General features: G+C 40.6%; 1 protein-coding gene across 1 annotated transcript; it reads right to left on the bottom strand.

Annotated features, from left to right (window-relative positions):
- Positions 1-199: 199 nt before the first annotated feature.
- On the bottom strand, positions 200-22,680 carry ppp1r14ab (protein phosphatase 1, regulatory (inhibitor) subunit 14Ab). The gene is made up of 4 exons (XM_059533211.1): positions 22,301-22,680; positions 2,966-3,046; positions 992-1,024; positions 200-432 (listed from the first exon to the last, which is right to left on the bottom strand). Exons 1-4 carry the CDS (start codon positions 22,529-22,531, stop codon positions 298-300), a joined length of 480 nt encoding a protein of 159 aa, XP_059389194.1. The 5' UTR covers positions 22,532-22,680; the 3' UTR covers positions 200-297.
- Positions 22,681-23,787: the final 1,107 nt, after the last annotated feature.

Below are 23,787 nucleotides of genomic sequence, written 5' to 3'. Positions count from 1 at the left end.
TCATTATGTTAAATAATCTCTACTGTAACAAATACAATTCGAATTGTTTAAAATTTTTATAAAAATGTTAAAAATTATAAAGACGACTTGTCATAGGTCTATGCAGTGGTTAGTCAGAGTTTTATTCTGAGCTCTAGGCCACCCTAAAGCAATTTTTATAGGGTTTTCCTCTTTTTTCTTTCTTTAAATTTTTTTTTTACTTCACAAATTAAAAAGACAAATATATTCTTCTGATGCCTTGATATGAAGCGTGTTTGATACAAGAGACTGAAGAGCTGTAGATGTTTGAGCAGGTGCTCAGTTTCTCTCAGTGTCAGGAGAGCCCTGGGGATCAGGGAAGATGTGAAGCTGGGGTTGTTCAATCCCATTGTTGTGAAGATCTTCTTGTTTCTGCAAGCCATGAAGTTTATTCACCAATTCTTTGATGAAGACCTGATGAAGACATGGAGAAAACCACACCATCAGAGAAGAATCTTTAAAGACATGATGAAATGTGTCAACAGTATCTGAATAAAAACAATGCAACTTATAAAGATAAGACATGAATAGCTTAAACTTCAACAATCTTGTCAACAGAGGGCAGCAAAGGACGATGCAATGGTTGTAGCCCAGATCTAGAGGTTTCAGTTGGTTGGCATGTCTCAATCAACCTACCGGTGATTGCTGTAACTACATCTGGCTATGGAAAGCATTGAGTAAAAATATAAAAATTTTCTGGGTATCATCCCATTACACAAACATGTTTTGATAAAGTATTTTTCTATATTCATTAACAGTCACTATTTCCTGCAGTATGACAGTGAGTCACTTTTATGTCTGCAATAAACTTAAACACTTGCAGGGGGTTTATTTCGTTTTAAAGATAAAACATTAAAGCTTTGTGTGGAAATTGACTACTAAGAAAGATCATGTTTATTTCCAGTTGTGTGAAAGAATTATAACATATGATTAGCAGAAGGGAGGGAGAGAAAAGAGAGGTAGGTAGACATACTTCTGTGTTGTTTCTGCAGGTATGAAGGATGTCCTAAAAGAAGTAGAAATTGAGAGATTTAATAAATAGCATGACACAGATCTTGTCATTTAGGTGGTTGGATGGTTAATGCTGGTTTGACGCGGCCAAAGAGTTATTGCTAGTTAAAGTTATAGTACTTTAAATATATTACTTTTGTTCCAAAAACCATATGGGTTTCTATTTTATGTGGCAAACAAAAGAAGAAATAAAATAAAAATAACAAAATTGGTCATAAAAGGAGTTCATATGATTCATATTTCAGGGAGAACTGTTCCTTTTAACTACAACCCGAATTCCGGAAAAGTTGGGACATTTTTTAAATTTTAATAAAATGAAAACTAAAGGAATTTCAAATCACATGAGCCAATATTTTATTCACAATAGAACATAGACAACGTAGCAAATGTTTAAACTGAGAAATTTTACACTTTTATCCACTTAATTAGCTCATTTAAAATTTAATGCCTGCTACAGGTCTCAAAAAAGTTGGCACGGGGGCAACAAATGGCTAAAAAAGCAAGCTGTTTTGAAAAGATTCAGCTGGGAGAACATCTAGTGATTAATTAAGTTAATTGATATCAGGTCTGTAACATGATTAGCTATAAAAGCTTTGTCTTAGAGAAGCAGAGTCTCTCAGAAGTAAAGATGGGCAGAGGCTCTCCAATCTGTGAAAGACTGCGTAAAAAAATTGTGGAAAACTTTAAAAACAATGTTCCTCAACGTCAAATTGCAAAGGCTTTGCAAATCTCATCATCTACAGTGCATAACATCATCAAAAGATTCAGAGAAACTGGAGAAATCTCTGTGCGTAAGGGACAAGGCCGGAGACCTTTATTGGATGCCCGTGGTCTTCGGGCTCTCAGATGACACTGCATCACTCATCGGCATGATTGTGTCAATGACATTACTAAATGGGCCCAGGAATACTTTCAGAAACCACTGTCGGTAAACACAATCCGCCGTGCCATCAGCAGATGCCAACTAAAGCTCTATCATGCAAAAAGGAAGCCATATGTGAACATGGTCCAGAAGCGCCGTCGTGTCCTGTGGGCCAAGGCTCATTTAAAATGGACTATTTCAAAGTGGAATAGTGTTTTATGGTCAGACGAGTCCAAATTTGACATTCTTGTTGGAAATCACGGACGCCGTGTCCTCCGGGCTAAAGAGGAGGGAGACCTTCCAGCATGTTATCAGCGTTCAGTTCAAAAGCCAGCATCTCTGATGGTATGGGGGTGCATAAGTGCATACGGTATGGGCAGCTTGCATGTTTTGGAAGGCTCTGTGAATGCTGAAAGGTATATAAAGGTTTTAGAGCAACATATGCTTCCCTCCAAACAACGTCTATTTCAGGGAAGGCCTTGTTTATTTCAGCAGGACAATGCAAAACCACATACTGCAGCTATAACAACAGCATGGCTTCGTCGTAGAAGAGTCCGGGTGCTAACCTGGCCTGCCTGCAGTCCAGATCTTTCACCTATAGAGAACATTTGGCGCATCATTAAACAAAAAATACGTCAAAGACGACCACGAACTCTTCAGCAGCTGGAAATCTATATAAGGCAAGAATGGGACCAAATTCCAACATCAAAACTCCAGCAACTCATAGCCTCAATGCCCAGACGTCTTCAAACTGTTTTGAAAAGAAAAGGAGATGCTACACCATGGTAAACATGCCCCGTCCCAACTATTTTGAGACCTGTAGCAGAAATCAAAATTGAAATGAGCTCATTTTGTGCATAAAATTGTAAACTTTCTCAGTTTAAACATTTGCTATGTTATCTATGTTCTATTGTGAATAGAATATTGGCTCATGTGATTTGAAAGTCTTTTAGTTTTCATTTTATTAAAATTTAAAAAACGTCCCAACTTTTCCGGAATTCGGGCTGTAGTTAAATAAACCCCTTACTGGTGACCAATAGGTTTTCCTCATCTGTAGTTTCAGAAAGCAGATACCTTTAGCTTCTGCATCCTTTCTTCATCACTTTGTAGATCTAGTAGCTCGTCAATGTTCACTTCTTCTGGCATATCATCTTCCTGTAAGGAGAGAAACAGTCACATTTAAGGCCTCTTCACACCATCATGAAAAAATGGTAGGCATGACACTTGTCATGGAAAAGAAAGGAAGTTAAAAAATCATTTCTGAGAGCACTTCCGTTTATGTCTTAAACAGTTTCAGTCAGTTTCAGTCTGAAACTGAATTTCAGTCAGGTTTCAGTCCTCACCATAGCACAGAAACAGCACTCATTAAATTAACAAATTACTTGCTTCTTGCATCAAATGCTGCATTCAACACTATAGATCAATATATTCTCATAGATCGAATACAAAACTATACAGGTATTCAGGGACAGGCTTTAAGATGGTTTTGATCCTACCTGTCACACCATTTACATTTTTTTTTCTTTTTAAATGGGAGCTCATCTAAGTTTAATCCAGTAAAGTATGGAGTGCCTCAACTATCTGTCTTAGGCCCTCTGCTATTTGCTGCCCTTTGTTAATATTATAAGAAGAGATTAGTTTAAATTGTTGTGCTGATGATCCTCAACTATAAATTTCAACAAAACTAATTAAAATTTCTAAATTATCTAAGCTAACAGAGTGTATTAAAGATATAAAAGAATGAATGACCAATAATTTTCTTTTGTTAATTCCGATTAAGACAGCATTTTCGCATTTGGTTCCTAAACTCTGGAACAGCCTTGCTGATATTGTTCAGGGCTCAGACACACTCTCTCTGTTTAAATTTAGAGTAAAGACAAATCTCTTATACATAATACATCTAAAAGCCTTGTACTCCAGTTATATCTAATCAAACACATATTATCATTACTTGCTTGAAATGTTATGAACAGCAACTACGTTAATTATTCTCTATCTGCTTTTCAGTTTCTGCCACAAGATGGGAATCCCAAGGTAACTGAAGATTATACCAGATTCAGTCTGGATCCAGCCTCTTATGAAGATTTGAAATGACCCAAAACCTGAGTAACGATGACGCCAACTCTCGGAGGACGTCAGATGATGCCAACCTTGAACCGATATACAAAACTACCACATTGTCCTTACATTACTATTATGAACACAATATACTGTATACTCGGTTGTTAATATGTCTGTGACGAGTGGGGCGGGGCCGAGGGACATGGGAGCGAGGCCGGTGGAGTGATTGGAGATGAGCTACACCTGTTCGACCCACCGGTCTCGAGGGACCGCGGAGGAGATCGCCCAGCTGGTGGAGGGCCGAGCAGCGGTGCGTCTGGGAACCGGAATTTTTTATTTTTTTTCTCTCCCCTCTCTCGTCTCTGTCGCTCCTCCTTCCATCTCCTTTTCTCTCGCCTCGTCTGTCCTACCCCCAGGTTCCCGCAGGTCCCCGTGAGCGGCCCCCCCCCCCGGAGGGAGGGGGGGGGGGAGTAGAGCGCAGTCTCGGGAGTACCCCCCGGCCTGCGAGGGGCGATGGGGGTATGTGACGAGTGGGGCGGGGCCGAGGGACATGGGAGCGAGGCCGGTGGAGTGATTGGAGATGAGCTACACCTGTTCGACCCACCGGTCTCGAGGCCCACGGAGGAGATGGAAGGATATAAAACTGGAGCGACGACAGTGAAGGACGAGAGAGGACCAGGCCTGGGCTTTTAGTTGTGTTTTGGTTTTTATTTGCGCACACCAGTCGTCCGTGAGGGGCTGGTGCGCTGTTTTGTGTTTATTTTGCTTTATTAAAATGTTGTTTGATTGTCCGCCGGTTCCCGCCTCCTTCTTCCCGATGATTAGCAAGGGTTAATTCATTACAATGTCATTAACTAACTGCATGATTTGCCCTATCAAAGAACTGTACATCACAGATATCACTTTGACATAGTCAACACTGATAAACTGCTCTTAATCGAAATGTAGAAACATTATTTTTCTGTGAAGCTGCATTGTAACGATGTGCATCATGAAACACATTATACAAATAATAAAGAATCTCGATCTCTGCTATTCACTGTCAATTACCAAAATAGTTTGTTAGTGAGCACCACTAAGGTGAAATTTTATGTACCAGCAGCAAATTCGCATGTGGCAAAAAAGCACAAACCTTATTGGCTGGCCAGTGTTTTTTGCCGTGCGTCTGAAAAGAGAGAAAACTTTTCCAACATTCTCCATAATTAAACACTGTGGTAAACACTGCTAATTTGCATGTTAAAAATTCTAATTTATGTCAGCTGTGAAATTAGTATGGGGACATTTGTGGGTAATATCTCTTATGTGAAATTCCAGAATGCAGAAGAACAGAAATGCAAGCTCATGTGAAGAGTTTTGCATTAGGCTGCTTTGCAAAATTCAAGTTTGAATGTGTGTCTAACAGAAGATCAATACATCATGGCGTGACCTCTTAGAAGAATTAAAAGAACACTAACTTTAAAGCTACAGGTTAGAAGCATTGCAGGAAGGTGTATCATACATTTTATCATATATATATATATATATATATATATATATATAATAAAAATTGTATAGGTGTGGAAAGACCTTAATGTTTAAACCTTACTTATATCCTAAATCAAACAGGCCTCATTTACTCTTTTATTTCAAATATTTAGTTCTGGATCTTTATCTGCTCATTATTTGTAAAAAATAAATAAATAAATAAAACTTATGAAAAAGCATGCTAAAATCTGAATACATCATTAATGCATTAATTATTAAATAGTGTGAACAAAGCATTTACAATTAGCCTTAATCCAGGACTTAATAAAAGAAACTCGCAACTCTTATATGTTTTGTAAACAGAACAGGTGTATTATGCACATTCAGATGTGTTCTCACTTGACTGCATCACATAAATCAATGAATCCCCTGCTAAGTTGTCTCTAAATGATAGAAGTCATACTAAATGAGAACAGTGATGAAATCAGATGGTGCCATAGTATGCAGGTCAACACAGCTTTATAGAGCTCGAATCAAAGTATTGTCTCCTGCTCCATTCAGCAGCTGTCAATCTAGGCCAGACAGCTGTCACTCAGCACTAATCTATTGTCTGGGAATTAACAAGTCCCGCTCTTTCCTTTTAATCAAACCACCTTAAATACACCTCCAGATAGACCAGACTACTTACTATGATACTAAACATCTACATTTATTTTAACTGTAAATTGTAACTGCAGTGTAAAAATAATTTCAAATAGGTGCCTGAAAAAATACAATCTTGTAGTGAATGTGACAGACATAATTCACCATTGTTAAGTGTAGTTCTGTACACTGTGTTCTGCATAACTGTTCAGGGATCGTGGTCCCTTTAAATGTTCGGAATGCGTGATGACGAAACACGCCGATCAGCGCCATTGTTGGATTATTCTGTTTTCTGCTTAAAAATAAACGAGACACGCATTTCGTGTGCTCAAAGTGAGAAGTTGTCCCTTGCAAATTACTGCAATTTCCACAATCTATTATTTATGGTACACACCTCCGTTTCAAGAATTATGTAATTTTCACTTCCCTTTGTATTGTGGCTTGGTGCCTTTGAAAATAGGCCACGGTCAATTTCCACACTGGTGACCCCGACATTAGTCTGCTGGACGTATACAGAGACACGACGCGATCATGACCGCGAACGCTGTCACCCTCAAACTCCCCGAATTCTGGGAATCGTCAGCATCGGCATGGTTCGCCCAGACTGAAGCGCAGTTCGCATTGCGTGAGATCACCGTGGATACGACAAAATAGTACTACGTTGTGTCTGCTCTCCGAAATTCAACAGCATCCAGAGTGGTGAGCCTTCTTACGAATCCTCCCGAAAATGGGAAGTATACGGCACTTAAAACCCACCTGTTGAAAACATTTGAACTGTCAGACGCTGAGAGAGCCAGCAGGCTTTTCTCACTTCAAGGACTGGGTGACAGCAAACCGTCCAAGCTCATGGACCGTATGCTGGATCTTTTGGGTGAACACAGACCTGATTTTCTTTTCATCCAGCTTTTCTTGCGTCAGCTGCCTTCCCAAGTGAGAGCTGCATTAGCCAACACCACAATCACTGACTGTCGTAAACTAGCTGAAGAGGCTGATAAATTTTTCCTGGCAAGTCAGGGACATTTTGCGGCCGCGCTTTTTTTCCGCGCCCATCTCTTCAGTGATGCGGGACGACGCCACACTCATTGCTGCGACCACTTCTCGTTGGCAGCAGTCTTCTGGCACCCAACAGCCCTCAGGATTGTGTTTCTACCATGCAAAGTTTGGAACCAAGGCTAACAAATGCCGTCCACCATGCAGTTTCATTGTTTCGGGAAATGCCAGGGCCGGCGCTCAGTAGTAGCCATGAGTGTCGGCTGCCTAGGCAGGATGCTTTTCATCCGCGATAGCATCTCCGGACGCCGTTTTCTGTGCGACACGGGAGCACAAAGGAGCGTCCTGCCTGCATCCCGTTTGGACATGGTAAACGACAGCCACGGCCCCCCTATGGAAGCTGCCAACGGTAGCCCCATCCGCACATATGGAACGAGGTATGTCAAATTGTGTTTCGGAGGACAGCATTTCGGTTGGGACTTTGTTACTGCAAAGGTTGCCGTTCCCCTCCTCGGTGCTGATTTTTTGTGTGCACATGGACTGTTGGTGGATGTAAAGAACCGCCGTCTGATTGATGCTGTCACGTTTTGTTCTTATACATGCACGCTCAGCGAAGCGGACTCCATACGACTTTCTAGCATGCTCTCAGCTTCAGACGATTTCCAACGTCTATTGGCCAGTTTCCCAGCCCTCACTCAGCCCACTTTCTCTTCATCTACTGTGAAGCTCGGTGTGGAGCACCATCTCGCCACTACTGGTCCACCCGTCTACGCCCGCGCTCGGCGCCTCGACCTGACCAAGCTTGCCGTTGCAAAGGCTGAGTTTGCAAACATGGAACGCCTGGGCATAGTACGCCGATCCGACAGCCCGTGGGCATCACCCCTTCACATCGTCCCCAAACCTGGTGGCGGCTGGCGCCCGTGCGGCGACTACCGGCGGCTTAATAATAATAATAATAATAATGCATTTTATTTCATGGCGCCTTTCAGAACACCCAAGGTCACCTTACAAGCAATATACAGGTCACTGCATAAGACAAAACAAACAACAAAACAAACAGCATATACATATAAAGTGGATTTAAGTCTCAATAAAAATATTATAAAAAAGCCTGTATAAAAAGATATGTCTTAAGACGCTTTGTAAAAGTCAACAAGCAATCGCTATTGCGAACATCGAGGGGAAGAGAGTTCCATAGGCGGGGGGCAACATAACTAAAAGATCTGGCACCCATAGTAGTAAGTCGAATCCGAGGTACCGCAAGAGAAATTAAAGATGAAGATCTAAGTGCACGTGAAGGAGTATAAACCTGGAGAAGTTGAGTAAGGTATTGTGGTGCAAGATTATGAAGTGCCTTTTAAGTGAGTAGCAAGATTTTGAATTCAACTCTATATTTTACTGGAAGCCAGTGCAATTGCTGGAGAACTGGAGAAATTTGATCAGTATAAGGTGTTCTAGAGAGAACACGAGCTGCAGAATTCTGAACCAATTGAAGCTTATGCAGCAATTTGGAGGGAATACCTGTAAAAAGAGCATTGCAGTAGTCTATACGTGAGGTGACTAGTGCATGAATGAGAACTGCAGTATTATTATTTGAAAGAAATGGACGTAGACGATTAATATTGTGCAAATGGAAGTATGCAATCCGTGTGATATTATTAATCTGAGCTTTAAAAGATAGTGTGCTATCCATGATGACACCCAAACTTTTAACCTGAGAGGAAGGACAGATTGCAGTATTATCAATGTGTAAAGAGAAACAATTAGATTTAGACACAGCAGATCTAGTGCCAACAAGCAGAGCCTCAGTTTTATTGCCATTTAATTTCAAGAAGTTCGCTGAAAGCCAGTCTTTAATTTCAGCTAAACAGCTTGACAAAGATGGTGGAGGAAAAGAACCGGTAGGTTTGGCGGACAGGTAAAGTTGGGTGTCATCCGCATAACGGTGAAAATTAATACCATATTTCCTTAAAATATCACCAAGAGGGAGCATATATATAAGGAAGAGAAGCGGGCCCAAAACAGAACCCTGGGGAACACCAGCGGTGACTGTAGATAGTCTTGAACTAAAACCTTTTAATTGAATACGCTGACTGCGTCCAGATAGATATGAACTAAACCAAGACAGAGCAGTGCCAGTAATACCAATGGAAACTAATCTGTCAAGAAGTATGTTATGTGAGACAGTATCAAAGGCAGAGCTCAGGTCAAGAAGGACAAGTATAGTTAAAAGCCCAGAGTCAGCTGCCAACAGTATGTAGCAGGGTGGTTGAATCCACTGTAGGGAATGTCATCCACCTGTGCTTAGTTTAGTAACCCCTCCTCCTTATTTGGTTTGAGATATATAAAGGACATGTTATGGCCACTTGGGATGCGTCCTTGTATTTCCCTCGTGACGTCATCCGTGGTCGCCACAGGCTTGGATTGTAAGCTGCTCTTTTTTTTTTTCCTTCCCGCTGCTTTGTGCTGGCTGCCCACTCTTCACCGGTATGTATAGTTTTGTTTATAACAAGTAATTGACTGCGACTCGGCTATTTATGATTGGTTTTGTCCTCAGTGGCATTGATAGCACGTCACTCATATGGTCTGACTGAGCCGCTATATTGAATATGGTGTGCAACTACGAAGCGGTTTGCGTGCAGGATCATCCCGTGGTATGTAGGATTATAGTTTGCGTATTTGTAATGTTTTCTTTTCCTGTTTTAATATAGTTTCCTTATGCTCTGCAGGGCTCTCCTGCATAACTGAGTCTTTTTGGGCTAATTAGTGGGAAGTGAGCATCAACACTGAACCGTGATCGCGACTGCGTCGCTGTTTTGCCTCGACCTTTATCACGATAGCAACCCAGCGGTTGATTCACGTTGCTATCGGGGTGTAGTGCATGGTTTCGAGGGCAGGCTGAACGTCTCCCCGGGCCGCCGCATATGGAATTCCCTTGGTCTAACTTGGAATCAGCATCTCGTGTCTACCGTGTGGTTGTTTGAGTATTTGGTTTTCCTTGGTTTACGTTCAGTCCGTGCCTCATCTCTGAGCACTGTAAACCGGAGTGAACTTGGTTTATTTCAAACTGTTAACCTGTTTTTGTTACATTGTGCTATTTTGTTTGTGCTAAGTGGTTTAATTTCTTGAATTATTTGATTTATTTTGTGACATTGTTTTTTTGTTTTACTTATTTGGGGGTATTGTACTTTATAAACGTTTGTTATTTTTGTTTTATTTATTTCTTTGAGTTTCTGTCAGATTGTAGTTATCAGTTTGTGTTTTCTTTTTTTTTTTTCTGTTATAGGAGCTGGGTCTCTGGGGGGTGAAGGCGAGGCTGCCATTTGTGTGGTGTGTTCACGTTATAGTGCTGTGTGCCTGCTGCCATCTAACTTTCACGTGTGCATTTGGGTATTTGTAGTGGACTATTGTGGGGGGGGGTTCGTTCTACAATTTGGCAGCCGACCCGGACCCCCAGCTACCGCTCCTGTTGGCCATTTGGTTTTCTTTAATGGGAATTGATTTATTGTGTGTGTGTAGATGCAGATTGCTGGTGTGCCTTCCTGTTTATTATATGGCCAATGTAGAGTTTTCACTTGGAAGTTTTTAGCTATTTATTGGTCAATATTGACAAACATAATAAACTTTTCTATATTATTCATGTCTCCTCACCCACTCATTCAAGACGAACCTGTGTGCCCTTAGGGCTGTTATTTCCCCAGTGGTCTGGGGTGGCGTAGTCGACCATACATTGTCATACATATGCATATTTTGTGTTAAGAGTGTGGGAAAACACCCTTACGACCTCCTTTGCTTTTGTACCGCCACGTTACAAGTAGATCATTGGTTATTCTGACAAGAGCAGTCTCAGTGCTATGGTGGGGACGAAAACCAGATTGGAATTGTTCATACAAGTTATTATTGGACAGATGTTCATGAATTTGAATTGCAATACACTTTTAAACTACCTTAGAGATGAATGGTAAATTGGAAATTGGACGAAAATTTTCAAAATCAAATGGATCACCCCCTGGTTTCTTAAGTATGGGTGTAATAATAGCAGATTTAAGCGATGGAGATACAAAACCAGAACCAAGTGAAGCATGAACAATTTTAGTAATCAACGGCAAAAGGGCTGATAAACAAGCTTTTACTAAAGGAGTTGGTAGAGGGTCTAATTGACAAGTCGAAGATTTAGATTTACCTATCAGACCCACTATCTCTGAAATAGTTGGTAGTGTAAAGTTAGAGAAGACAGAGTGGGGGGGTATGTGAGTGATAGACTGACAGGAGTCATTGTGAAGAGTACCAGTAAGTAATTGCCGATGTACATTTTCAACCTTAGATGTAAAAAAAGTCAAAAAGCGATCACATAAGTCAGTGGAATACATATCAGATGGCAAAGAATCAGGTGGTTTCAGAATATTGTTTACCACCAAGAAAAGAGACCTAGAGTTCCCATTGCTAACTCCAATTACATTGGAGTAGTAATCAGATTTAGCTGTAGCCAGTGCATTTTTATAATTTTGAATATGTTCATCATACATGTCTTTATGAACAGTAAGGCCAGACCTGACGTACAGCCGCTCTAACCTACGGCCTTTAGTTTTAAGTTCACGCAGTTCAGGTGTAAACCAAGGAGCTGAATGCACAAACGGAACCCTTCGAGTTTTCACGGGTGCGAATTCATCTAAAAGCATGTTCAGTCCATCATTGTAATATTTTACCAGTTCATCAACAGTAGTGAAATCAGATTTACTGGAAAAGATGGCAAGTTCATCAGCAAGAGTAGGCAAATCAATGTTATTAATATTCCGAAATGTAATCGGGCGACACAGGTTTACCTTAAAAATGGCCAGTTTGGCACAAAATGAGACCAGAAAGTGATCTGATATGGATAGATCAGAAACAGTACAATTAAAAGGTGTTATACCAGAGCAACAAACAAGATCAAGAGTATGCCCCTTAGTATGAGTGGGAAGTGTGTTAAATTGTTGTATACCAAAGCAATCCAAACATGATAGAAATTCGCTTGTAAATGCATTACTGACATTATCTGTATGAATGTTAAAATCACCCAGAAGGATAACATTTGAAGATATGGAACATAGGTAAGTTAAGAGTTCAGATAATTCAGTTAAAAAGGCATTATTGCTCTTGGGAGGGCGGTAGATAGTTATGAGGATGGTTGGAATCGCACCATTGATTTTTATGGCAATTGACTCAAAAGAAGAATATGTAGACAAAGCTAACTGAGATACTTTCAATTTCTTTTTATAGAGTATTGCTAGCCCCCCTCCCCTTCCCGTATCACGAGATTTACAAACATAACTATATCCTGGGGGAACACACTCGTTTTGATGGAAAAAGTCGTCTGGTTTCTGCCATGTCTCAGTTAGACAGAGAAAGTCAAACTCACGGTCAGACAGTAGATCGTACACCAGGGGTCCTTTAGTGGAAAGCGATCGTATATTAAGTAATCCAAAGAAAAAATTGTTTTTACCAGAATCGTTGCCAACCGATCTGGCCGGGTTGATTAGTACACTGCGATTGACACTGCGAGTCCGTGTAAGCCTCCTAGGTGGGCGTGGTTTAGATGACCAAAAGGACCGTATTTGACATGAGCCATCGGTGTTATAACTCCGCCGAGACCCGCGATGTATATATTTCCGACGTGGAATGTACACAATATCCAAGGGAAGATGTGGAGCTGACAGAAGATTAAAATGATGCAAACGGAGCTGAGCAAGTTCCGCCGCCGAATACTGGAGTATCGCCCATGCTACCGAGTGGTATACTGCAGAAAGAACGACCCAGATGTAGTTCATCCGCACCAGTAGCTCAGTGATCTTCATAGTTGAACCGCGTGCCAGAGGTACCGCAAAGAACACTTAGTAACCGGCAGTTAATCGGCAACCGCACAGAGCATCAGCAGTCATATGTACACAGGTAGATCAACCAGCGTACAAGCCCGCCAAATCAGCGTGGATACAGAGGTTAGACTCCTTAAAATGATATAAAAACAGTTCATAGATGCATCCATGCATTCATAAGTGCAGGACGATTTTGAAGCGCTAAAAGTTTTAAAGTTTTAAAATTCCCTCCCTGAGCAGCGGCAGCTAACAGCGCCAGCGTTCACCCGGAAGTAGGGTATAATCCTTATAATCCTAAGGTATAGCCCTTAATGAGGCAACAGCACCTGACCGATACCCAGTCCCGAACATACAGGATTTTTCAGCACACCTGGCTGGCAAGGTAATTTTTTCCAAGGTGGACCTAGTCCGGGGATATCATCAGGTGCCGGTACACACACTGGACATTCCCAAAACGGCAGTGATCACGCCGTTTGGTCTGTTTGAGTTCCTGCGCATGCCGTTCGGCCTTAAAAACGCTGCCCAATCTTTCCAGCGCCTCATGGACTCAGTTTTGCGGGACCTGCCTTTCCTTTTTGTGTACTTGGATGACATCCTGGTGGCGAGCACGTCCAAGTCTCAGCACCTGGCGCACCTCCGAACCCTTTTTGAGCGGCTTAGCCACCATGGACTAATTGTCAACCCTGCCAAGTGCCAGTTTGGTCTCTCCACCATCGACTTCCTAGGACACAGAGTCACTAAGGACGGGGAAGTTCCTCTCCCATCAAAGGTGGAGGCAGTCATACAGTTCCCACGCCCGCTCACTGTCAAATCCCTGCAGAAGTTCCTCAGAATGGTGAATATTTATCACCGCTTCATCCCTCGAGCCGCTCATCTCATGGGGCCCTTGCACGAGGCCTTAAAAGGTAAACCCAAACACGCTGTGGACTGGACTGAGAGCAGAGTCAAGCCTTTTGATGCCACTAAAGCAGCATTAGCGAACGCCACCATGTTGGCACATCCTTCTCCTACAGCCCCCATTGCCATCACCTCGGACGCCTCTGATTATGCTGTCGGTGCGGTTTACGAGCAGTGGGTAGGTGGGGCCTGGCAGCCGCTGGCTTTCTTTAGCCATCAGCTGCGCCCTGGTGAGCGGAAGTACAGCACTTTCGACTGGGAGCTGCTGGGTATCTACCTCGCCATTAGACACTTTCGTTCCCTGCTGGAGGGCCGACACTTCACTGCTTTTGTGGACCACAAGCTGCTGACTTTTGCCATGGCCAAGGTGGCTGAGCCGTGGTCTGCCCGCCAGCAACGGCATCTGTCTTACATTTCAGAGTTCACCACGGACTTGCAGCACATTGCCGGTAAGAGCAACCACGTGGCGGATTGCCTATCACGGGCTCTGGTGGGGGCAGTCCATCTTGGTTTAGATTACAACCGCATGGCCATGATTCAGACCACAGACCCAGACGTGCAACGTCTGAAAACCTCGACTACAGGGCTGCAGATCAAGGATGTGGTTTTTGGCAATGCCGGCACAACGCTCCTGTGTGACATCTCCACAGGTAGTCCGAGGCCTATCGTGCCCTCGGGGTGGAGGCGTCAAGTTTTTGATGCCATCCATGGTCTCTCCCACCCAGGGGCGAAAGCGTCACAGAGGCTTGTTTCAGCAAAGTTTGTGTGGCACGGCCTCAAGAAGGACGTTAGGGACTGGACTAACACCTGTGTTGAGTGCCAACGGGCCAAAGTACACCGCCGCACTAAAGCCCCGTTAGAAACATTCCCGGTTCCTGAGAGGCGTTTTGACCACGTAAACGTGGACCTGGTTGATCCTCTACCCTCCTCTCAAGGTTTCACATATTTGTTAACCATGGTTGACAGGACCACCCGCTGGCCTGAGGCTGTACCACTGACATCGGGGGCATCTGTCGAGATGACACGGGCATTTATTGGCACCTGGATTGCCTGTTTCGGCACCCCTTCGGACATTTCCTCTGACCGAGGTGCACAGTTCACGTCCGAGCTTTGGGACGCTGTCACACAGAGCCTCGGAGTGAGACTCCACCGCACAACTGCATATCACCCGCAGGCCAACAGACTCTGTGAGCGTTTTCATAGATCGATGAAGGCTGCCCTGCGTGCCAGCCTCAAAGACAGCAACTGGGTCGACAAGCTCCCGTGGGTGATGCTGGGTATCAGGATTGCACCAAAGGAGGACCTTCAGTCCTCATCCGCGGAGCTTGTTTACGGACAACCGCTGCGAGTACCAGGGGATTTTGTCCCTAGCACCACGGTTCCCTGGTCTGCCACTCTCCAGCGGTCTACTCTACTGGATAATGCGAGGTTTTTTGCACCTGTTCCTACTTCCTGTCACGGCCTCCCTCAGTCACACATCCCCGCTGGACTTCAAACAGCCGACTATGTTTTCATTCGCCACAATGCCCACAGAGGACTGCTACACCCGCCCTACGAGGGCCCGTTCCGGGTTCTGGAGACAGGGGACAAACACTTTGTGGTGGACAGGGGTGGCAAACCGGAACGACTCTCCATTGACCGCCTTAAACCGGCTCATTTGGACGTGGCCAGGCCCATTGACCTGGCCCAGCCCCCACGACACGGACGGCCTCCTGCTCTGCCCCCACCGAGTGCTCCCACACCACCCAAGCCTCCCACACCCCATGCCCCTCTCCCGGGTAATGACGGTACACCAGCTGCAGTGGGGCCTTCCATCGACCTCCAGTACAGCGCAGTCGCTGTGGCCGGTTGATACGCCCACCCCACCGTTGACAGTTGGGTTTTTCTGATACGGTGAATTCTAGGGGGGCCTGTGTAGTGAATGTGACAGACATAATTCACCATTGTTAAGTGTAGTTCTGTACACTGTGTTCTGCATAACTGTTCAGGGATCGTGGTCCCTTTAAATGTTCGGAATGCGTAATGACGAAACACGCCGATCAGCGCCATTGTTGGATTATTCTGTTTTCTGCTTAAAAATAAACGAGACACGCATTTCGTGTGCTCAAAGTGAGAAGTTGTCCCTTGCAAATTACTGCAATTTCCACAATCTATTATTTATGGTACACACCTCCGTTTCAAGAATTATGTAATTTTCACTTCCCTTTGTATTGTGGCTTGGTGCCTTTGAAAATAGGCCACGGTCAATTTATAGATCCCTCCAGTAAATCATTTACAAAAACAATAATCAAGCTTGAAACCTGCCACCCTCCAGCAAAGCAGAATGAAAACATTACAACATATTATCTTTTAATATATGGCAATCTGATAATTTATTATGATCCCTTGATGACTTCTGTGTTTGATCTTGATCTTAAGCACAAAGGCTCTGATTTGATACAAATTCACTGAAAATCAATTTGTATGTTTGTAAGAAAAGTATTAATGTCTGATTATTTAGCAAAACATTCAGAACAAGTTAAGATGATTCATGGAAAAGATCTGAATCAAGAAATGTCAGTTGTATGAACAATTATTATGATACATCTGTGGTGCTTTTGGAATCCTGTTTTTTTTTTTTTTTTTGGACCAGTCCAATAATTTTTATTTAATTTTTCACAGAAGACAGAAAGTCAAACCAGTCTAAAACAACACAACACATTTTTTGATTTAAAGCAATAGTTAATGCACCAAAAATAAACATTTGTTGAAAATTTACTCCATTTAGGCCATCCATAATGTAGATGAGTTGAGTTTATTTCTTCATCAGAATAATAGTTGTCCTCTCACACCAAAATCCACCGAAATGTTTGTTTAGAATAGTTTTGGACTGTTTTGGCTTGTAAACAGTGCTTGATTTGGACATATTTCTCTCCTGATTTAGATTAAATTATTTTTCCACTGGAGAAAGCAATATTCTGTATAGAGGACATTTTTGCGGAATAATCTTTGAAGTTTAAAATGTAAATCCAGCCTTGTATATTATAAACATGTAGCTTTTCACTTCACATGACATTAACGGATGGTTTGGAATCGTGTGGGTTACTTGTGGATTATAGTGATATTTTGTTTCAGCAGTTTGAACACTCATTCTGACGGCACCCATTCACTACAGAGGAACCACTGGTTAGTACAAACTCATCTTTCATTTGCAAATTTTTACTTTTGGGTGAACTATTCCTTTAAAGATGAACTATTGCATTAATCACAAAAACTAGAACTAACTAGAACTGATATGACTCACAACATAGTATATAATGTGGTGGGATTCAGTGTAAACTTACCAATTTAACACCAAGAACTACAACTACGTTAAAAGCAAAGCTCCAAACTGCCATCAGTATGGTGCACATCCACCCACACAGCAGATTATGAGCTGGTCATGCAATCCAGCGTGTTTCCTGATAAGGTTACGGATAACTACAGGGAACAGGGCTGGCGTGGGAGAACTTTCAAAATCCTGAAACTAACACCACTGTTCAAAGGTCAATCAGAGAAAGATCCATGCTGAAAGCCCTACCGGGACATCAGTGACCTTTCTTTTAACTCCAAATGCCACTGAAATGCTGTGAAACAAACATAACCCTTCACATGCTGAACATACAGAGCAAACCTTCAGTAATGCCTTTGCTTTTGCATCGCTCCTAAACATTTTGCACATTCAATGGAAAATTAGTATATCAAATATTATTTTAGAAATCAATTCCTTAAAAAAATTAGTTATAAAGAATATAACTACACAACTTATCAAATATGTAACTGATAATGCCTTTCAGTAATCAGTGATTTTGAGGATTTATACGTGTAAATAATCTTGTCAATTTTGATTGGTCATGGTTTATTTAAAGCTTGTCTCTGTAGTAATTCCCCACATTTCTTCAGATGAAACGAGTTCTTTTACTGCATTCATGAGTGCTGAGTGAATCACTCAAACTGGTTTAGCATCAGTTCGGTCCCCCTGGGCTGTGATTCAGTCTCTATTAATTCCAAGCCAGTGGCTAATGGGTAATAGTGTGTGTGTTTTTTCCCTGTACTCTCTGAGTTGGGCTGTTTCTTTTCCTTATATGCCCAATTAACAGCAATGACCCCAATTCAAAAGTCCTTTTCCTGTGGCTTTCTGCAGGCATTTATACATGGAATGCAAGACTGAGAATGTGACTAATAATCACAAAACATTATTCCCAAAACATTATGTGTCAAGACAACTAGTCTGACAAGTAAGGCAAGTTTTTTTTAATTTTTTTATGAATCACTTGTGTTTGGTATGGCAGGCACAATAATTTTTTTTTTTTTTTTGGTCATAGGGCTAGGGATTTTAACAATTGTCCTGTTCGAGCAATGATTTTGTAAATATAATGTAGTCAATAGGGTCTTATGCAATTTTGGACCCCAATGACTTTCATTGTCTGGACAAAAATTGTTGTACATTCTTCAGGATATCTTTCGTTTATGTACCAAAGATGTAAGAAAAATTTGGAACAAATCAGGTCTAAGTAAATGATGACAGAATTTCCATTTTTGGGTGAAACCAACCATATCTAGACACCAGCGATTGCATTTTTACTAGTCTTACAAGACAGTCATTTATTTATTTATTTTGTTTAGGTCTGTAATTAACTTTTTTTTATGCCGTTTACAGTAAAACGCATGTTCCAAACCTGGATTAGTTTCTTTGTTCTGTTAAAAAATAAAGAAAATATCTGAGAATGTTGATATCCAAACAGTTGCTGGTAGCTATTGACTTCCATTGTGTGTTTTTTCTACAGTATATATGTCAGTGGGAACTGTTTGGTTACAAAAATTCTTAAAAATTTGGAACAACTTTAGGGTTAGTGAATGACAGTATTTACTTTTTTTGGAGGGGGACTATTCCTTTAAGATGGCTATATAGCTCTAAAATATTTTAGAAAATGTTAGCAAAAAATTACCTTTTAAAAATACTAATTTTTAATCATTTTACAGTATTTCACAAAAATAAATAAATAAATAGAAAAGCCATGGGGCATTCAAATATTGTTATGGACAATAAGGGGCCTTGGAGACAAAACATTTGAGAACCACTGACTTAGAACAGCAACTTACAAACTGCACAGCAACCCCCTGCAAATCCCCCTCCAAAATGTAAAAATGTAGTTCTACATTCAAATTCTTTCATAAAGGTACATACTGTAGTTTTGCATAATTTACTGCAAGTAATACTGCATTAAATCCAAGCAGATAAAACGTCAGATCTTTTGTGCATCATCTGACCTTAGGACTCCATAAATTGTGATGTAACAGTACGCTGTTCCACATTAAATGCAAAAGTACATGTGAGATCAACACGGGTTGACATGGTTTAGTCAAATGAATTACATTACATGCATTTGAAGGAATTGTTATCATTTGTTTCATCTACTGTATAAGAAACATTTTTTTTTTGTTCTACAAATATTTGTGCATGCTGAGTAAATGATTTAATGCAGCCTGTGTTTAGTGACCTCTTTACAAGCTGACCATATTAGGAACAAGAACTCAGCTGCAGGTCAACTCTGAAAAGTCATTTTGTTTATAAACATTCTAATTGTGGCTATCGGTTTCATACATCTGCTGTTTTTCTCTTTGGTCCTTGTGATGCTGATATAAGCACTTTGGTCGAATCATCCAGGTGCATTCAGTTTCTGATCATCATTAATCATCAGAAAGCTTTTTATGCATTTAACGTTAACATCTGTGTCCTTTATTGTGAATAACACAATATAATAAATTCCAGCTAATGCTAAACTTCTCAGCTGAATTTACATTAAGATCAAATGGTGATCCAACCGGTGCAGTCTGAGTTTTCTTTTACCTTCCATTTCAAACTGCACAACCATGTTAGCATGTGCCAAATTTGGCTATCTTATACCAAGTGATAGATTAATTTGCATAAAAATACCACAGACTATGATTGAATACATAACCTCTGACATCATCATCATCAAGATATATGAGAAATATTTTTTTTCCTTATCAGCCTGGTTATTTAGCTACCCTAACCATGCATGAATACATTTCACAAAACTTTTGGATGTTATTTTTAGAATTTAGCTTGGTTTAGTCAGTTTAGATCATCTGCTGTTAACCATTACTCATTTGTGGATTACACATTGGATATGTCACATCTGAAGTATCACAAAGTTTTGTGATTTTAGGTTTAGCCCATTTATGTTGACATGGAATAGAAGATAAACCAGCCTCTGGACTACAAATAAACATGAATCTGACCACTATGGAACTCTAATCTAGGATTATTTTAAGCTTTCATAGAGCAGAGGACTAATGGTCCCGTTTCATGGGGCTTGTGATGCCCTGTCTGTGGACCAGTTGGTAGCGGGTAGTCGTTTTGCAGGATGGGGGTGGAGGACAGTGGCAGGAGGGCTTTCTTTGTGTGATACAATGACATATGGGGTCTTCATTTCCACAGCTCCCATCCCCCTCACTCACAAGAAACACCCCATGAGACAAATATACCATCAATCAATCCCAAGACCATAAGAGCAGGATGTAGTTGGGTCTCCTGCTGACAGGAAATGAAGGAAGGGATCTGATTACAGACTCAATTGGGACTTCCCTTTTTAGCACCAACATCACATCATGAAGATTACAAAAAGACCACTGTTGGGATTCATCCAGTTATGATGTACTCTAAAAAGATTGTAAATGTTGTCGCTTGTGTGGTACCCTTTCAAAAAGTACTAATAAAAGTAGCATTTATGTACCAATATATACACTTCAGGTGCTAATATGTACCTTTAAGGTGCTATTATACACCAATTAGGGGTGTAAGGATAACGTCCCAGTGAAAACCCTTGTACCTATTTCTTAAAAAAGATATTATCTAAAAATATATTATCTAAATAATGTAAATTATTTTTGAAGTTGTAAATAAAACTGATTATTGGAGTGGCTTTTACAATAAAATAATATTTCACATTAATATGTCATGTTTGTCACATAATGTCATGTTTTATTCAATGCGTTCCTTGCGGTTTCTGATTTCAGTGTATACAATTTAAAGTACACAGTGCAAAAGCAGCTAGATCCTGTTTTTTTTTTTAAAGGATTTACATGACAAAACATATTAAGAGATTAAAATATGCTACTTTAATTAGTAGCAGGCAAATTTGGAAATATTCAAGTTGTGAAACATACTGCAGTAAACCACTAATTATAGATGTCGAAACTAAATGTGTTGCAACACCCCTTGGTCTCCCCTACAAAATTTCATAAGCGTTTGTATCGTGGCAGGATGCCATGTGCTTTCCAGTGTCAGAGCTCCAGCATCTCCCTCCTCACATCCACCATCACAAAGCCCAGTAACTGTGAATATTTACTGTTTTCTAGAAGCCTGTTAGCGTCCCAGAGCTCACCATGTAAGGCAGCAAGTGCACCAACAAGTCTTGACCTCAACTTTAAGAATTTAAGATTGGCCGCCTTGTCTCGCTGCTCATGGGAACTGGACCCTCTGGGGAAAAAAAAAATCCCCATCATCTTAAAATACCCTAAGACACAGGAATGCGAAATTACTGGATACTCACTGCATATCAGACACGGTTACTTTCTTGTCTAGTTTTTCAAGCCTCTCAGGAGAACAGGACAAGTAGCATTAGTATACTTGTACAAAGTATAAAGACCATTTATTTAGTTATGGACATTTATAAATAGAGAGAGAGAGAGAGAGAGAGAGAGAGAGAGAGAGAGAGAGAGAGAGAGAGAAAAGTAGCTTGTATAATATACACACAAACAAACACACATATACACTCACAAATTGTACGCATTTGTATAGTCTACATAAATATAGAAAAAAAAATCTAGAAATGCAGTACTATAAAAAATACAAATAAATAAAATAAGAATATACATTTAGAAAACCGCATTTAATAACAGTAAAAGTTGGCATCAGCTTGTCATTGTTTACACATTTATGCATGAAGGACACAAAAGGCTGTGGTTTGGTGGAATGACCCAAGAAAAGTTTCACGCCCTTTATGAATAAACGTGCAGAACAATCACTGATTTGCACACCCAAAGGGACTCCGTCAAGTACTATTTCTAAACTTAGCTACTTATCGCATTTCTCCATCTTTGCCATCAGACATTTTCCATTCCATTCAGAATTCTAATGGTGTGACACCTGCTTCACAACTGGGACACGTAGACTAGGTGCACATTTTCACGTGAGTAGTGATGATTTTATATCAACTTCCCAATAATAGAAACTTTCATTATTTAATATTATGGTATCTTACTAATTAATTAATTTCATTGACAGTGTAGACATAAAATCAGCAATCAAGAAGAGATTTATCAGCAACGCCTTTGATGCTACCAAGTCATTAAATATTCACAGAAATGATTTGAAATTCTTCATACTCCATTCCATTTATTAAATTGTAGCCTATTGTACACATGTAATTTTATTCTTTGTTACAAGAGGACTCACCCTTCCCAAATACAGCTCATCAAGTCCACAATCTATCCACTTTTCCACATCCAGGCGCCTCTGGAGTTCCTTTCGGTTATATTTTACTGTGACTCGTGCTTGTCTCTTCTGCACACTCAGTCCAGCTTCCTGGCTGGTGCCTCGGTTAGGTGAGTGGGTCTTATTGTTATTATGCCTCCCCACCCGATTCGCAGCCATCTCCAGACTGACCCTCCGGATAGACACTTGCATAAAAATAATTGATCAAGAGTCTGTCGGAGTAGGTGTCCTGCTCCGGCACTAGAGAGTGCTGACACCTCCAGAGCAGCGGGCCGCAGGGTCCTAGAGCTGCGAGGTTACTGCCTTACTTTCGCTCTCAGCTCGGGGTCTTGTGACCACCAGAGGCCCGCAAAGAGGTGTTACAATGTTTGGGGTTAGAGAGAATAGTGTGTTAGTTCGCCCAAAAATGAAAATTTGCTGAATATTTACTCAGAGTCTAAACATGTGATAAAAACATCACAATAATCCACATATTATTAAAAATGGAAAAAACCTCCAGTCCATCAAGTAACGTTTTGTGAAGTGAAAAGCTGCGTGTTTGTAATAATCAAATCCATCAGTAAGCTAAAGTCCAAAATTTGTTTCCTTCTGTGAAAATGTTTATCCCCTGTTGTCCTCTCATATCAAAATCCACCAACTTGTTTAGAACTGTTTTGGACTGTTTTTACTTGTGAACGCTCCTCGATCTGTGCACATTTCTCTCTTGATTCAGACAAGACAACTTTTTCACTTGAGAAAGCAATATTATGGATGGACTTGTTTAACATTAAAAGGACTTAATGATGACTTTTCCCTTCACAATATGTTAACTGATGGACTGGAGTCATGTGGATTTCTTGTGGATTACTATTTTATCAGCTGTTTGGGCTCTCATTCTGACGGCACCCATTCACTGCATAGGATCCACTGGTGAGAAAGTGAGATAATGCTACATTTCTCCAAATCTGTTCAGATGAAAAAACAAACTCATTTACCTATCTAGGATGGCCTGAGGATGAGTAAATATATGGCAAATGTTAATTTTTAGGCGAACTATTAAACTAACAAACAATAAAGTTTATATTTGTGCTATGTATTTCCCAGATTCTGTCCATAACTTAGATGTTTTAAATAGAAAAATGCAAATGAGATAAATAACTACAGCGGACTATAAGGTCTTAGAATATACATTTTGCAGAATTTATTTTTGAAAATAAAATTGCAATTTATTTTCATTTCTCTTAATTTTGATTATAGTGAAGATATATTTTAAGACTAAATTTTATTTAAATATATAACCTAGTATATACTATCACAGTCTATATAGCTACGAAATATGTAGTCACAAATCAAAATAGCAATTTTTTTCTAAATTTTTATTGACTTTTATAGCACAGCTATTTTTTTTTTTTAGAAGCAACTTTTTTAATTCTAAAATGCATACTACTAGTAAAATCAAGTGCTCATTT

Source organism: Carassius carassius, chromosome 41, assembly GCF_963082965.1.
Source record: "Carassius carassius chromosome 41, fCarCar2.1, whole genome shotgun sequence".
NCBI classification, from domain to species: Eukaryota; Metazoa; Chordata; class Actinopteri; order Cypriniformes; family Cyprinidae; genus Carassius; species Carassius carassius.
This window is presented reverse-complemented; position numbering and strand designations above follow the sequence as displayed.